Source organism: Oncorhynchus mykiss, chromosome 8 (assembly GCF_013265735.2).
Source record: "Oncorhynchus mykiss isolate Arlee chromosome 8, USDA_OmykA_1.1, whole genome shotgun sequence".
NCBI lineage: Eukaryota > Metazoa > Chordata > Actinopteri > Salmoniformes > Salmonidae > Oncorhynchus > Oncorhynchus mykiss.
The window spans coordinates 5,015,026-5,033,584 of NC_048572.1; the positions used below are offsets into that span (position 1 = coordinate 5,015,026).

At 43.7% G+C, this 18,559-nt stretch overlaps 1 protein-coding gene across 1 annotated transcript in view; it reads left to right on the plus strand.

Annotated features, from left to right (window-relative positions):
• LOC110538345 (steroid hormone receptor ERR2-like) overlaps nucleotides 1-18,559 on the plus strand; it is a 103,232-nt gene that overhangs the window by 28,736 nt on the left and 55,937 nt on the right. Inside the window, exon 2 of the mRNA XM_036984605.1 lies at nucleotides 12,901-13,328. Within this exon, the coding sequence (XP_036840500.1) occupies nucleotides 12,914-13,328 (415 nt within the window). The 5' untranslated portion in view covers nucleotides 12,901-12,913. The remainder of the gene's footprint in view (nucleotides 1-12,900; nucleotides 13,329-18,559) is intronic.

Consider the following 18,559-nt stretch of genomic DNA (forward strand, 5'->3'; position numbering starts at 1 on the left):
GAGACAGAGAGGATGACAGTGGAGAATGACAAAGAGGACGACAGTGGAGAAAGATAGAGAGGATGACAGTGGAGAAAGACAGAGAGTGACAGTGGAGAGAGACAGAGAGGATGACAGTGGAGAAAGACAGAGAGGATGACAGTGGAGAAAGACAGAGAGGATGACAGTGGAGAAAGACGTACGACAGTGGAGAAAGACAAAGAGGACGACAGTGGAGAAAGACAAAGAGGACGACAGTGGAGAAAGATAGAGAGGATGACAGTGGAGAAAGAGAGAGAGGACGACAGTGGAGAAAGACAGAGAGGATGACAGTGGAGAAAGAGAGAGAGGATGACAGTGGAGAAAGACAAAGAGGACTACAGTGGAGAAAGATAGAGAGGATGACAGTGGAGAAAGATAGAGAGGATGACAGTGGAGAAAGACAGAGAGGATGACAGTGGAGAAAGACAAAGAGGACGACAGTGGAGAAAGATAGAGAGGACGACAGTGGAGAAAGACAGAGAGGACGACAGTGGAGAAAGACAAAGAGGACGACAGTGGAGAAAGACAGAGAGGATGACCGTGGAGAAAGACAGAGAGGATGACCGTGGAGAAAGACAGAGAGGATGACAGTGGAGAAAGACAGAGAGGACGACAGTAGAGAAAGAGAGAGGATAACAGTGGAGAAAGACAGAGAGGATAACAGTGGAGAAAGACAGTAAGCTGTACTCAGACCTATTCCGACCCTGTAGAAACGTGTGCCAGCTCAGACTGCTAGACTTCCCTTGGTTACGCGTGTTATTTTCTTGACGGGATGGGATAGAAGCAGAAATGTAGTTTAGAACAACCAGTGACATTAAGACGAAGAGAATAATTGACAGATGTTTATTCATATAAGAGTAAATTAAGAGTGTTTAACGATAAAAGCTTTATTTTATCTGACCTCTCATTCCATGACAACATAACAGGTCCAGCAAATAGATTTCTGGGAAAAAATTCTGCAATTCGAACAGTTAATTGATATAATTTGAATGATGTGACAGTCTGATTCTCAGTCTGATTCTTGCAGCACAGTATTGGGTTTTTATTGTTCTTACAGTGTCTTACAGTCTCAGTTTTGTTAGTGTTTTGTTAGTTCTGGGTTAGTTCTGGGTTAGTTCTGGGTTAGTTCTGGAAACAAAAGTAATATGACAAGGAAAATCCAATACCACAATCAATAGCTCCATGGTATTAAATACATTAGTTGTACGTTTTATCCCCAGCTCTTTTAAATTAAAGGAGATTTTAGTGATATTTTGCATAGTAGGCCAGCCTATATTATATATTGTGTATATTGTGTGTTATGCAGTGCTTATAGTTATAGTTCAGCTGTTGGTCAGGATAGATGCAGTAGAAATGAGTGGGTCACTGGGCCTGGATAGATGGCTGTGTCACAGGGCCTGGATAGATGGCTGTGTCACTGGGCCTGGATAGATGGCTGGGTCACTGGGCCTGGATAGATGGCTGTGTCACTGGGCCTGGATAGATGGCTGTGTCACTGGGCCTGGATAGATGGCTGGGTCACTGGGCCTGGATAGATGGCTGGGTCACTGGGCCTGGATAGATGGCTGTGTCACTGGGCCTGGATAGATGGCTGTGTCACTGGGCCTGGATAGATGCTGTAGAAATGGGTGAATCATCGGGCCTGGGTCTGGTCTGGTGTAAGTAACAGCAATAACAACGGGTGCCCTGGCCAGAGAATTAGGAATTAGAACTTTAGATTTCTGCTGATGGATGGAGAGAGCAGGTGGTGGGAAAAGTGTTGGTTTTGAGCCACCCTGTTCCGACAATCGCAGAGTGACATGTTTATTAATGACAGTAGCTGCTAGCTGGTATGTGGTGTGGATGGGTACAGTACACACTGTAAAAAAAGTTAATCTGAAATGCTTTTTCTGATTGTTATGATCCAAAATTACACTTTGGTTTGTTCATCCTATTCTATTCAATTAGTTTGAAATCAAATAATAATAAATAATAATGAATTTGTCTGATCAATGTGATGTTTTGAACTGAACGGAAGTTTCTAAATACCACATTCACATTGCAGTGGGCGCAACGTACTAGCTACAGCCTAACAGAAGATTTGGTAGTGTGGCCTATTGGATGCCTGGTTTTCAGTTTGTTCACCCATGACAGTGAATGTCATTCCAGGTAATGTTTTCTGTATAATTTTATGATTATACAGCATGTTCCCTGCAAGCACTGAATTTTAAATCATATCTGTGTAAATAGACAAAAGAGCCTGGGAATGTTTCCCAATGGGCCTATGAGTGGCGCAGCGGTCTAAGTCACTGCATCTCAGTGCTTGAGGTGTCACAGACACCCTGGTTTGATTCCAGGCTAGCCATGATTGGGAGTCCCATAGGGTGGCGTGCAATTTCCCCGGTGTTGTCCGGGTTTGGTTGGTGTAGGCCGTCATTGTAAATAAGAATTTGTTCTTAATTAACTGAATTGCCTAGTTATATCAAGGTTCAAAAAAAAAATATATATATATATGAGATTGTAACCAGTTAATGTGAAAGTCTTAGGTAAAGAAGGTGTTTGGAGTCATGATTTCATGTGATGAAACTAAGTTAATATCTTGATTAACAGGACATTGATTTAATTGCTTGTTAGCCAATTGAAGAAATGTGGATAGGTAATTCCAAAGTGAGAAATCAACTTGGAACAACATGCAAAAATGGGTTGTATACATATTAGTTTGTATCTGCGTTATTTATTAGGTTTAACAAAAAGGGGGATGTTGAATGTTAAAAGAAATAGGTCACAACTTTGTAGTAGTTGGTACTGAATCGTATGTTTGGCTTCAAAACATTTAGTTATTTTCTTGTAAACAGTTATTTTCTTAGGTTGATCCAAACATTACCAGCCTTTCAAAGCACTTCATGGCTACGGACGTGAGTGCTAGGGGTCTGTAGTAATTTAGGCAGGTTGCTTTTGTGTTCTTGGGCACAGGGACTATGGTGGCCTGCTTGAAACATGTTGGTATTACAGACTCAATCAGGGAAATGTTGAAAATGTCAGTGAAGACACCTGCCGGTTGGTCAGCACATGCCCGGAGCACACGTCCTGGTAGTCCGTCCGGCCCCGCAGCCTTGTAAATATTGACCTGTTTAAAGGTCTTACGCACATTGGCTACGGAGAGCGTGATTACACAGTCGTCCGGAACAGCTGATGCACTCATGCATGCCTCAGTGTTGGCCTCGAAGCGAGCATAGAAGTGATTTAGCTCGTCTGGTAGGCTCGTGTCACTGACCAACTCGTGGCTGTGCTTCCCTTTGTATCCTGTATGCACAGACCACACCCCCCCCCCCCCCCCCCCCCCATTCTATCTTGCCTGTGCAGCGTATATCCAGCTAGCTGAATATCCATGTCATCATTGAGCCACGATTCCGTGAAACGTAAGATTTTATAATTTTTTTGATGTCCTGTTTGTAGGATATTCATGATCGTACCTCAAAAATGTCACATTTTTTAAGAGTCATACTTTTACTTTTTGATACTTAAGTACATTTTAAACCAAATACTTTTAGACTTTTGCTGAAGTAGTATTTTACTGGGTGACTTTTACTTTTTAAGGTATCTTTACTTTTACTCAAGTATGAAAATTGGGAACTTTTTCCACGACTGCAGTGAATGGCTTTACTGAAGAGCAATAGAAAATGAGTATCACTGTGGTTTAAAGGCACCCCTTTAAATTAGTGGATTCGACTATTTCAGCCACACCTGTTGATGACAGGTGTATAACATCGAGCACACAGCCATGCAATCTCCATAGACAAACATTGGCAGTACAATGGCCCTCACTGAAGAGCTCAGTGACTTTCAATGTGGCACTGTCTTCTGATACCACCTTTCCAAGAAGTCAGTTCGTAAATATCTGTCCTGCTAGAGCTTCCCCCGGTCAAATGTAAGTGCTGTTATTGTGAAGTGGAAAAGTCTAGGAAAGACAACGGCTCAGCCGCAAATTGGTAGGCCACACCAGCTCACAGAGCGGGACCACCAAGTGCTGAAGCGCAAAGTGTGTAAACATTTTCTGTCCTCGGTTGCAACACTCACTACCGAATTCCAAACTGCCTCTGGAAGCAACTTCAGGAGAAGAACTGTTCAGCAGGAGCTTCATGAAATGGGTTTCCATAGCTGAGCAGCCACACACAAGCCTAAGACCACCATGCGCAAAGCCAAGCGTTGGCTAGAGTGGTGTAAAGCTCGTTGCCATTGGACTCTGAAGCAGTGGAAACACGTTCTCTGGAGTGATGAATCACGCTTTACCATCTGGCAGTCTGACGACGGATGAATCTGGGTTTGGCGAATGCCAGGAGAACGCTACCGGCCTGAATCCATAGTGCCAACTGTACAGTTCTGTGGAGGAGGAATGATGGTCTGGGGCTGTTTTTCAAGGTTCGCCCTAGGCCCTTTCATTCCAGTGAAGTGAAAAATCTTAACGCTACAATGACATTCTAGACGATTCTGTTTGTGGAAGGCCCTTTCCTGTTTCAGCATGACAATGCCTCCGTGCACAAAGCGAGGTCCATATAGAAATGGTTTGTTGAAATTTTTGTGGAAGAACTTGACTGGCCTGCACAGAGCCCTGACCTCATCCCCATCGAACACTTTTGGGATGAATTGTAACGCGGACTGCAAGCCAGGCCTAATCGCCCAACATCAGTGCCCGACATCACTAACGCTCTTATGGCTGAATGGAAGCAAGTCCCCTCAGCAATGTTCCAACATCTAGTAGAAAACCTTCCCAGAAGAGTGGAGGCTGTTATAGTAGCAATGTTCCAACATCTAGTAGAAAACCTTCCCAGAAGAGTGGAGGCTGTTATAGCAGCAATGTTCCAACATCTAGTGGAAAGCCTTCCCAGAAGAGTGGAGGCTCTTATAGCAGCAATGTTCCAACATCTAGTGGAAAGCCTTCCCAGAAGAGTGGAGGGTGTTATAGCAGCAATGTTCCAACATCTAGTGGAAAGCCTTCCCAGAAGAGTGGAGGCTGTTATAGCAGCAATGTTCCAACATCTAGTGGAAAGCCTTCCCAAAAGAGTAGCAGCACAGGGGGGACCAATTCCATATTAATGTCCATGATTTTGGAATGAGATTTTGGACGAGCAGGTGTCCACATACGTCTGTCTGTAGTATGTGTACGTTCTTCAGGAACACAGTCTGCAAGGACTGAATACATCAAGCTGCTTGAAACCGCAAGCCAACATTGAATTAAAATGCAAAGCTGAATCATTTACACACCGGAACAAAATGCAAAGCTGAGTCATTTACACACCTGAACAAAATGCAAACCTGAATCATTTACACACCTGAACAAAATGCAAACCTGAATCATTTACACACCTGAACAAAATGAGAGGAAAAGATAAGCCAACTTACACTAGTAATACAGTCCACACACACACACACACACACACACACACACACACACACACACACACACACACACACACACACACACACACACACACACACACACACACACACACACACACACACACACACACACAGACACGCACACACACACACACACAACCTTGCACACACACACGCGCATGCACACACGCACACACACACACACACACACACACACACACACACACACACACACACACACACACACACACACACACAAGCACTCACACACACACACACCCATCCACAAGCACTCACACACACACACACACACACACACACAATCTACGTGTCAGACGTGAAGGGAAGAGAATGGGAGGGTTCTGTTTATGTCGATGAACAAGGACAGGACAGACTGTCAAACAGAGATTAATGAACTCATTTCATGCATGGCTCCTTGGCTCTCCTGTACAATGTGTGTGTGTGTGTGTGTGTGTGTGTGTGTGTGTGTGTGTGTGTGTGTGTGTGTGTGTGTGTGTGTGTGTGTGTGTGTGTGTGTGTGTGTTCAGCGTTGTGATTTATGCCTTGTTCTGCCATGGCAGCTTAACCCTTAACAATCAAATGTCCTCTCTTTGGATAAATTCATAGTGTAGTGGAAATTCATAGTGTAGTGGAACTATTAACCCTTCGTGTCTCACTGGCTAAGTAACACAACTAGATCACCTCTATTAGCCCACAAGGATAAAGTATATAGGGCATCAAAACAGCAGTAAAGTACAAAGCAACAAAAAGCTTCCAGGAATAACAGTATCTTAAAGTCTCCATGGTGATATTTAGATAATCCACATTACTACATTTTAAAAAGTTCAAATTATACCCGATGATTCTCAATGGTAAACCCACTGAGATGGTGGTTTCCGGCGTCGACTTCCCAACAGAGATGGCCGCCTCGCTTCGCGTTCCTAGGAAACTATGCAGTATTTTGTATTTTGTTTTTTTTACGTGTTATTTCTTACATTGGTACCCTTAGGCTTCATTACATACAGTTGGGAGGAACTACTGAATATAAGAGCAACGTCAACTCACCATCATTACGACCAGGAATACGACTTTCCTGAAGCGGATCCTGTGTTTTGCCCACCACCCAGGACAATGTATTGGATCCCAGCCGGCGACCCAAAACAACGACGACGTAAAAGGGGCAGACAAAGCAGTCTTCTGGTCAGGCTCCGGAGACAGGCACATCGCGCACCGCTCCCTAGTATACTACTCGCCAATGTCCAGTCTCTTGACAACAACGTTGATGAAATCCGAGCAAGGGTAGCATTCCAGAGAGACATCAGAGACTGTAACGTTCTTTGCTTCACGGAAACATGGCTCACTCGAGAGATGCTAACGGAGTCGATGCAGCCAGCTGGTTTCTCAACGCATCGTGCCGACAGAAACAAACATCTCTCTGGTAAGAAGAAGGGCGGGGAGTATGCCTTACGATTAACGAGACGTGGTGTGATCATAACAGCATGCAGGAACTCAAGTCCTTCTGTTCACCTTACTTAGAATTCCTCACAATCAAATGTCGACCGCATTATCTACCAAGAGAATTCTCTTCGATTTCAATCACAGCCATATATATTTCCCTCCAAGCAGACACATCGATGGCCCTGAACAAACTTTATTTGACTCTATGCAAACTGGAAACCACATATCCTGAGGCTGCATTCATTGTAGCTGGGGATTTTAACAAGGCTAATCTGAAAACAAGACTCCCTAAAATCTATCAGCATATCGATTGTGCAACCAGGGCTGGCAAAACCCTGGATCATTGTTATTCTAACTTCTGCGACACATATAAGGCCCTCCCCCACCCTCCTTTCGGAAAAGCTGACCACGACTCCATTTTGTTGCTTCCAGCCTACAGACAGAAACTAAAACAGGAAGCTCCGGCGCTCAGGTCTGGTCAGCGCTGTCCGACCAATCTGATTCCACGCTTCAAGACTGCTTCGATCACGTGGATTGGGATATGTTTCGCATTGCGTCCAACAACAACATTGACGAAAACGCTGATTCGGTGAGCGAGTTCATTAGAAAGTGCATTGGCGATGTAGTACCCAGAGCAACTATTAAAACATTCCCAAACCAGAAACCGTGGATTGATGGCAGCATTCGCGCAAAACTGAAAGCTCGAACCACTGCTTTTAACCAGGGCAAGGTGACCGGAAACATGACCGAATACAAACAGTGTAGCTATTCCCTCCGCAAGGCAATCAAACAAGCTAAGCGTTAGTATAGAGACAAAGTAGAGTCGCAATTCAACGTCTCAGAAAAAAGAGGTATGTGGCAGGGTCTACAGTCAATCACGGATTGCAAAAAGAAAACCAGCCCCGTTACGGACCAGGATGTCTTGCTCCCAGACAGACTAAATAACTTCTTTGCTCGCTTTGAGGACAACACAGTGCCACTGACACGGCCCGCTACCAAAACCTGCGGACTCTCCTTTACTGCAGCCGAACTGAGTAAAGCATTTAAACGCGTTAACCCTCACAAGGCTGCAGGCCAAGATGGCATCCACAGCCGCGTCCTCAGAGCATGCGTTTACGGACATATTCAAACCTTATCGCAGTCTGCTGTCCCCTCATGCTTCAAGAGGGACACCATTGTTCCTGTTCCCAAGAAAGCTAAAGTAACTGAGCTAAACGACTGCTGCCCCGTAGCACTCACTTCCGTCATCATGAAGTGCTTTGAGAGACTAGTCAAGGACCATATCACCTCCACCCTACCTGACACCCTAGACCCACTCCAATTTGCTTACCGCCCCAATAGGTCCACAGACGACGCAATCGCAACCACACTGCACACTGCCCTAACCCATCTTGACAAGAGGAATACATATGTGAGAATGCTGTTCATCGACTACAGCTCGACTACAGCATTTAACACCATAGTACCCTCCAAACTCGTCATCAAGCTTGAGACCCTGGGTCTCAACCCCGCCCTGTGCAACTGGGTACTGGACTTCCTGACGGTCCGCCCCCAGGTGGTGAGAGTAGGTAACAACATCTCCACCCCGCTGATCCTCAACACTGGGGCTCCACAAGGATGCGTTCTGAGCCCTCTCCTGTACTCCCTGTTCACCCACGACTGCGTGGCCATGCACTCCTCCAACTCAATCATCAAGTTTGCGGATGACACTACAGTGGTAGGCTTGATTACCAACATCGACGAGACGGCCTACAGGGAGGAGGTGAGGGCCCTTGGAGTGTGGTGTCAGGAAAATAACCTCACACTCAACGTCAACAAAACAAAGGAGATGATCGTGGACTTCAGGAAACAGCAGAGGGAGCACCCCCCTATCCACATCGACGGGACAGTAGTGGAGAGGGTAGTAAGTTTTAAGTTCCTCGGCGTACACATCACAGACAAACTGAATTGGTCCACTCACACAGACAGCGTTGTGAAGAAGGCGCAGCAGCGCCTCTTCAACCTCAGGAGGCTGAAGAAATTTGGCTTGTCACCAAAAGCACTCACAAACTTTTACAGATGCACAATCGAGAGCATCCTGTCAGGCTGTATCACCGCCTGGTACGGCAACTGCTCCGCCCACAACAGTAAGGCTTTCCAGAGGGTAGTGAGGTCTGCACAACGCATCACCGGAGGCAAACTACCTGCCCTCCAGGACACCTACACCACCCGATGTCACAGGAAGTCCATAAAGATCATCAAGGACAACAACCACAACAAGCCTGTTCACCCCGCTATCATCCAAAAGGCGAGGTCAGTACAGGTGCATCAAAGCAGGGACCGAGAGACTGAAAAACAGCTTCTATCTCAAGGCCATCAGACTGTTAAACAGCCACCACTAACATTGAGTGGCTGCTGCCAACATACTGACTCAACTCCAGCCACTTTAATAATGGAAATTGATGTAAAAACTTCATCACTAGCCACATTCAACAATGCCACTTAATATAATGTTTACATACCTTACATTACTTACATTACTCATCTCATATGTATATACTGTACTCTATACCATCTACTGCATCTTGCCATCTTTATGTAATACATGTCTCACTAGCCACTTTAAACAATGCCAGTTTTCTATGTTTACATACCCTACATTACTCATCTCATATGTATATACTGTACTCGATACCATCTACTGCATCTTGCCTATGCCATTCTGTACCATCACTCATTCATATATCTTTATGTACATATTCTTTATCCCTTTACACTTGTGTGTATAAGGTAGCAGTTGTGGAATTGTTAGGTTAGATTACTCGTTGGTTATTACTGCATTGTCGGAAATAGAAGCACAAGCATTTCGCTACACTCGCATTAACATCTGCTAACCATGTGTATGTGACAAATACAATTTGATTTGATATACCCACTGATTCTCAATTATATTCCCACTGATATACCCACTGATTCTCAATTATATTCCCACTGATATACCCACAGATTCTCAATTATATTCCAACTGATATACACACAGATTCTCAAATATATTCCTAATGATATACCTACCGATTCTCAATTATATTCCCACTGACATACACACAGATTCTCAATTATATTCCTAATGATATACCCACCGATTCTCAATTATATTCCCACTGATATACACACAGATTCTTAATTATATTCCCAATGATAATTCCTCCATCTTTCTGTCTGTGAATGCTGAATGATATAATAAGCATTTGATTTCTTTACACTTCTCAACTCCCTCCAGCAGAAAATAGAATAGGCTATACTTTACAAGTGAAATCTAGATTACAGTCCAGATTAAAACTCCAGTCTGTTTAATATTTTATTAGACACAGCCTGTTATTGCAACCCAAATGGCCCACTAATCCCTTCGTAGTGCACTACCTTCAACCCATGGGTCCTGGTATAAACCCATGGATCCTGGTATAAACCCATGGGTCCTGGTATAAACCCATGGATCCTGGTATAAAGCCATGGGTCCTGGTATAAACCCATGGATCCTGGTATAAACCCATGGATCCTGGTATAAACCCCTGGATCCTGGTATCAACCCATGGATCCTGGTATCAACCCATGCAACCTGGTATCAACCCATGGGTCCTGGTATAAACCCATGGATCCTAGTATAAACCCATGGATCCTGGTATCAACTCATGGATCCTGGTATCAACCCATGGATCCTGGTATAAACCCATGGATCCTGGTATCAACTCATGGATCCTGGTATCAACCCATGGATCCTGGTATCAACCCATGGAACCTGGTATAAACTCATGGATCCTGGTATCAACCCATGGGTCTTGTCTGTGGGTTCCCGAGTGGTGCAGCGGTCTAAGGCACTGCATCTCAGTGCTGGAGGCATCTCTACAGACACCCTGGTTCGGTTCCAGGCTGTATCACAAACGGCCGTGATTGGGAGTCCCGTAGGGCGGTGTACAATTGGCCCAGTGTCATCCGGGTTTGGCCGAAGTAGGCCGTCATTATAAACCAGAATTTGTTCTTAAACTGACTTGCCTAGTTAAACAAAGGTTACATTAAAGTAATAATCAAGTAGTCCACTATAGGGAATAGGGGATCATTTGGCACTCATCCTCTGTTGAATGCAGCCCAACAGAACATATCCCATATCTCCATCCCCATCTAAATGATATTAACCGTCTGGTCTGACTAATTATGTTAACCGTCTGGTCTGACTGATTAAAAATGCATAAGAAATGTCTGGGAAAATGAGAGTAGGGTTTAGGTCTGAAAGCCGGAAGGAAGGAAGGGAGAGGGTCGATACATGGCTGGGTGTGTGTGTGTCTGTGTGTGTGTGTGTGTCTCTGTGTGTAGCGTAGCGTCTATCTCATTCCAGCAGTTAGGACAGAGGGCTAAGATTGTCCCTGCCTGATTCTAAAAACTGCATATGTACAAATGCATATATTTGCTGTACATATTCATATATTTAGCATACATATTCACATATTTTCCGTACTTATTCATATATGTGCCATATATATTCATATATTTGCCATATATATTTCTATATTTGCTGTACGTATTCATATATTTGCCGTATATATGTATATATTTGCTGTACATATTCATATATTTGCCATACATATTCATATATTTGCCATATATATAATTATATATTTGCTGTACATATTCATATATTTGCCATACATATTCATATATTTGCCATATATATAATTATATATTTGCTGTACATATTCATATATTTGCCATACATATTCATATATTTGCCATACATATTTATATATTTGCCATATATATTCATATATTTGCTGTACATATTCATATATTTGCCATACATATTAATATATTTGCCATATATATTTATATATTTGCTGTACATATTCATATATTTGCCATATATATAATTATATATTTGCTGTACATATTCATATATTTGCCATATTTATTCATATATTTGCCATATTTATTCATATATTTGCTGTATATATTCAGATATTTGCCTTATATATTTAAATATTTATATATTTGCCGTATATATATATATATATTTGCCATATATATTTATATATTTATATATTTGCTGTACATATTCATAGATTTGCCATATATATTTATATATTTGCCGTATATATTCATATATTTGCCGTATATATTTATATATTTGCTGTATATATTCATATATTTGCCTTATATATTTAAATATTTATATATTTGCCGTATATATATATATTTGCCATATATATATTTGCTGTACATGTTCATATATTTGCCATATATATTAATATATTTGCCGTATATATCTATATATTTGCCGTATATATTTATATATTTATATATTTGCCGTACATATTCATATATTTGCCGTATATATATTTGCCGTATATATCTATATATTTGCCGTATACATCTATATATTTGCCGTATATATCTATACATTTGCCGTATATATTTATATATTTGCTGTACATATTCATATATATTCATATATATACAGACACACAGACACATAGACACACAGACACACAGACACACAGACACACAGACACACACACGCCCTCTGCTCGTTCCCTCATCTCCTTGTGGTAACTCAGCACCGTGTTTTATCCAACCAGGACTATTGATTGAGATTGGGTCATAATAGCCGTGATTCTGCGCATGCTGAGAGCAACAACAACTCTCCCTTTAACAGCGTGTTTCGAGTTTCATTCACTTTATTCTATTTCCGTTGAGTTAACATCACAGAAATGAGAAGTTACGGATATTTTCTCATTCTGTTTACGCACAAAATAAATCCCTCTTATTTAGAAAGATATAAGGACAAAAAAGGTCAGCTGGAGGTCAGGAGACGGTCCCCGGGAGGTCAGAGGAAAGGAGAACGGTAAAGGTGCACACTCAGAAAGGTCACTGTAGGTCTCACTATCTGTCTCTTTCTTAGACAGTCCTTTTGCACAATACCGGAAGAACTGGGTGGTACACAATCATTTCAAAACATTCAAATAAAGATAAAGTGATATACAGTTTTTTTCTCCTCTATTTCCTGTGTTCCTATAGGTTGCTGAGCAGGATGCCCTCTGACCTCCAGGAGCGTCACCTGACCTCCAGCTGCGGCTCCTATATCAAGACTGAGCCCTCCTCCCCCTCCTCCTCGTTGGTTGACACCATCAGCCACCACAGCCCCTCGGCCAATAGCGACGTCAGCGGCAGTTACATCAACGTAAACAACCTCAACGGAAGCTCGCACGTCCTCGACTCCCCGCCCATGTTCAACCCGGGCATGCTGGGAGGGGGCGGAGCCTGTCTCCGGAGGTATGACGACTGCGGAGAGGGCGTGGCGGATGATTCTCCAATCAAGTGCGAGTATATGTTGAATGCAATACCAAAAAGGCTGTGTCTGGTGTGTGGGGATATCGCATCAGGTTACCACTATGGGGTCGCCTCCTGTGAGGCCTGCAAAGCCTTCTTCAAAAGGACCATACAAGGTATAGTACCACTCACTCCCTCAGTCACTCACTCACAGCGATTCACCTCTGATGAGGCCCCAGTACATTAACTGTTGGATGATCCTATGTGGTCCCATTGTGACTCAGTTGAGAGTTGACGGGGTTACAGTCACAGATATACTAAACCAGTTGACAGTTGCCAAGGATACAGTCACAGATATACTAAACCAGTTAACAGTTGCCAGGGTTACAGTCACAGATATGCTAAACCAGTTGACAGTTGCCAGGGTTACAGTCACAGATATACTAAACCAGTTGACAGTTGCCAGGGTTACAGTCACAGATATACTAAACCAGTTGAGAGTTGCCAGGGTTACAGTCACAGATATACTAAACCAGTTGACAGTTGCCAGGGTTACAGTCACTGATATACTAAACCAGTTGAGAGTTGCCAAGGATACAGTCACAGATATACTAAACCAGTTAACAGTTGCCAGGGTTACAGTCACAGATATGCTAAACCAGTTGACAGTTGCCAGGGTTACAGTCACAGATATACTAAACCAGTTGACAGTTGCCAGGGTTACAGTCACAGATATACTAAACCAGTTGACAGTTGCCAGGGTTACAGTCACAAATATACTAAACCAGTTGACAGTTGCCAGGGTTACAGTCACAGATATACTAAACCAGTTGAGAGTTGCCAGGGTTACAGTCACAGATATACTAAACCAGTTGACAGTTGCCAGGGTTACAGTCACAGATATACTAAACCAGTTGAGAGTTGCCAGGGTTAAAGTCACAGATATACTAAACCAGTTGACAGTTGCCAGGGTTACAGTCACTGATATACTAAACCAGTTGAGAGTTGCCAGGGTTACAGTCACAGATATACTAAACCAGTTGACAGTTGCCAGGGTTAGAGTCACTGATATACTAAACCAGTTGAGAGTTGCCAGGGTTAAAGTCACAGATATACTAAACCAGTTGACAGTTGCCAGGGTTACAGTCACTGATATACTAAACCAGTTGAGAGTTGCCAGGGTTACATTCACAGATATACTAAACCAGTTGACAGTTGCCAAGGTTACAGTCACAGATATACTAAATCAGTTGAGCGTTGCCAGGGTTACAGTCACAGATATACTAAACCAGTTGACAGTTGCCATGGTTACAGTCACAGATATACTAAACCAGTTGAGAGTTACCAGGGTTACAAAACCAGTTGCTTTGGATAAAAGTGTCTGCTAAATGCCATTTTTATTTCTATTTTTTTTAGTCAGCAGACGCTCTAATCCAGAGCAACATACAAGTAAGTAAAACGACGTCATATCATGAACATTGCAAATTTTTACAACTTTCAACCCCCCCCCCCCCCCCCAAAAAAAAAGATGTTGCTAACGACATAATCAAATATTAGGTACAATACAATCTTCTGCTCCGTTCCATTGGTCCCATTTTATTTGGATAGTCCGCATTTTCCATTTGTAGATGCTCTACAGATGGTCATACTATCAACAAACCTTCTGTTGATAAACAACTGGTTAGTAAGGATACGGACGGGGTTACGGTTAGGTTTAGGTTGAGGGTAAGGGTTAAGTTTAGAATTAGGATAAGGGCTAAGGTCAGGGTTAAAGCTAAGGTTAGGGTTAGTAGATATTTGCATATATATATATATATAGGATCTTAATTTGATCACCCTGTTGCAGGAGAACTTTGTTGCAATGGAGGGCATTTTAGACTTTTAGTCTATTTTAGTTTTTAAATGGCTTCTGAAGTTTATAACTTCCACTTTGAAATTTCAGACTTGATTTTCCCGTACAAAAAAAAAAAAAATGTATCAACCCTTACAAAAATATCCATTAATTATAATCGACATAATAATTCACATTTCGTGTTGCTGCAGGATTCTGTTCCTGCTGTAGCAAACTGGCTCAAATTAAGATCCTACGTCTGTCGTTGAAATGTTACTGATGGTCTGTAATAGTCTGTAGAGCGTTTACACATGGGACTATCCATATAAAGAGATGAGGAGATAACAGGCCCGTGTTGCCCCAATGACGTGTGTAGTGTTAGGGAAGTCATACTGTGTTGTAGTGAGTATTCATGTTTACCCAACTTTAAATACGCTGGGAATGATGTTGATGTTAGCTTTGTGTATGTGTGTGTGTGTTAGTTTATTGTTCACCTACCTGCAATTGCTAATAACCCATCCCAACCGCCTGACTATATGTGTAAAGCACGTCGTTGGAAGGAGTATACCAAGGTGCAGCGTGGTAGGCGTACATCTTTATTTTATTGAGGCTCTGGACTGCCGACCATCGCTGGAGGCTCTGGACTGCCGACCATCGCTGGAGGCTCTGGACTGCCGACCGTCGCTGGAGACTCCGGACTGCAGACCGTCGATGGAGGCTCCGGACTGCCGACCGTCGCTGGAGGCTCCGGACTGCCGACCGTCGCTGGAGGCTCTGGACTGCCGACCGTCGCTGGAGGCTCTGGACTGCCGATCGTCGCTGGAGGCTCTGGACTGCCGACCGTCGCTGGAGACTCTGGACTGCAGACCGTCGATGGAGGCTCCGGACTGCCGACCGTCGCTGGAGGCTCTGGACTGCAGACCGTCGATGGAGGCTCCGGACTGCAGACTGTCGCTGGAGGCTCTGGACTGCCGACCGCCGCTGGAGGCTCTGGACTGCCGACCGTCGCTGGAGACTCCGGACCTTGGATCGTCTCTGCAGGCTCCGGGCCATGGATCGTCACTGGAGGCTCCGGGCCATGGATCAACACTGGAGGCTCCGGGCTATGAATCAACACTGGAGGCTTCGGGCCATGGATCATCACTGGAGGCTCTGAACCATGGATAATCACTGGAGGCTTTGTGCGTGGAGCAGGCACAGGACGTACCAGGCTGGAGACACGCACTGGAGGCCGGGTGCCTGGAGCTGGCACAGGATATACTGGACCGTGGAGGCGCACTGGAGGTCTGGAGCATAGAGCTGGCACAACGCGTCCTGGACAAAGGACCACCTTCACACAGCAAGTGCGGGGAACTGGCACAGGACGCACTGGGCTGTGAAGGCACACCGGAGATACAGCGCATAGAGCCGGCGCAGGATATCCTGGACCGAGGAGGCTCACTGGAGACCAGGCGCGCTGAGCCGGCACCATCCAACCTGGACAGATGCCCACTTTTGCACGGCAAGTCTGGGGAGCTGGCACAGCACACACCGGACTGTGGATGCGTACTGGAGACCGCAAAACATGGTGCCTGCCCGTATCACCACAAAACATGGTGCCTGCCTGGCCACACGCTCCCCATGGGGAGTTGGCTCTGGTACAACCCCTGGCTCCGCCAACCACCCCGTGGTTGCGAACCCCGGAGTCTCCTCCTACGTCTAGGAGGTGCTCCACTCACTTCTCTCCCGTCTCTGCTTCTTCTGGCCACGCTGCTTGGTCCGTTTGTGGTGGGATCTTCTGTAATGCTCGTCGTTGGAAGGAGTAGACCAAGGTGCAGCGTGGTAGGCGTACATCTTTCTTTTATTGATGACACCGAAAAACAACAAATACAAACCGAAACGCACAGTTCTGTAGGGCTGGAAAGCAACTATACAAAAACAAGATCCCACAAACTAAGGTGGGAAAAAGGCTGCCTAAGTATGATCCCCAATCAGAGACAACAATAGACAGCTGCCTCTGATTGGGAACTATACACAGCCAACAAAGAAATAGACAACATAGATTGCCCACTCTAGTCACACCCTGACCTAACCAAATACAGAATTAAAAGATCTCTTAAGGTCAGGGTGTGACAATATGTGACAAAGTGAAAATCTGAGGCTCGTACCCGACCCTGACCTGCTAATATAGAACATGAGCTGTAGGCCCAACTAGGTCTCACAGTCTTATGTCAGAATTAGACACTCATCCATGTTTCTCAAACATAAAATTTCGAAGATGTTGCAAATGTGTTTAATTAAGTTTAGGCATTAATTAACCTCTACAGGAAATTTCCCAGGATATCAACATATCTGATATTGGCAGAAAGCTTAAATCCTTGTAAATCTAACTGCACTGTCCAATTTACAGTAGCTATTACAGTGAAAGAATACCATGCTATTGTTTGAGGAGCGTGCACAGTTATGAACTTGAAAAGTTATTAATAAACAAATTAGGCACATTTGGGCAGTCTTGATACAAAAAATTTAACATAAATGCAATGGTTCATTGGATCAGTCTAAGACTTTGAACATACACTGCTGCCATCTTGTGGCCAAAATCTAAATTGCACCTGGGCTGGAATAATACATTATGACCATGCTCTTGCACCTCAAAGGTGATAAAAAAAACATGTTTTTTTCTTTGTATTATCTTTTACCAGATCTAATGTGTTATATTATCCTACATTGATTTCACATTTCCACAAACTTCGAACTGTTTCCTTTCAAATGGTATCATGAATATGCATATACTTGCTTCAAGTCCTGAGCTACAGGCATTTAAATTTGGGTGTGTCATTTTAGGTGAAAATTTGAAAAAATGGTCCGATCCTCAAGAGGAAAGAAAATCTCTAAAACAACTTTCTATCGCTGGATTCAAACTTGCAACCTTTGGTATCAGAGGCAGATGCTTATCTTCACGCACGAAATATGTCACATTTTAAGAAGATCGATTATGGAAGTGGGCTGTGTTCAGCCATAATTATAACTTTGTGGCTGTGTTAACAAGTGACGACCAGGGAGAATGCTTATCGCTAGCAAAGGACGTAGCCTGATGACGAAATGATTTACTCAGTGAGGTCACTCCTATAGAATTATACTGTATGGTCCCTCCCACTGAGGTTCAACTCTGAAGGGTTGATATCCCAGGCTTATATGTGCTGTGTGTTCAATAGCCTGTTGACGACGTGACACCAAGAAACACTAACCTTGATGAAAGCCCCCAACATCAGGAAATTGAAAGTGGCTTTCTTCTGGAACCAAGTTGCAGCTTCCTCAGTACATAAACACCCACACAACAATATAACAAGTCACACTGTGGGGAGTTGGACCCAGTCAGGTCTTTATATAACAATATAACAAGTCATACTGTGGGGTGTTGGACCCAGTCAGGTCTTTATATAACAAGTCATACTGTGGGGTGTTGGACCCAGTCAGGTCTTTATATAACAAGTCATACGGTGAGGTGTTGGACCCAGTCAGGTCTTTATATAACAAGTCATACGGTGAGGTGTTGGACCCAGTCAGGTCTTTATATAACAAGTCATACTGTGGGGT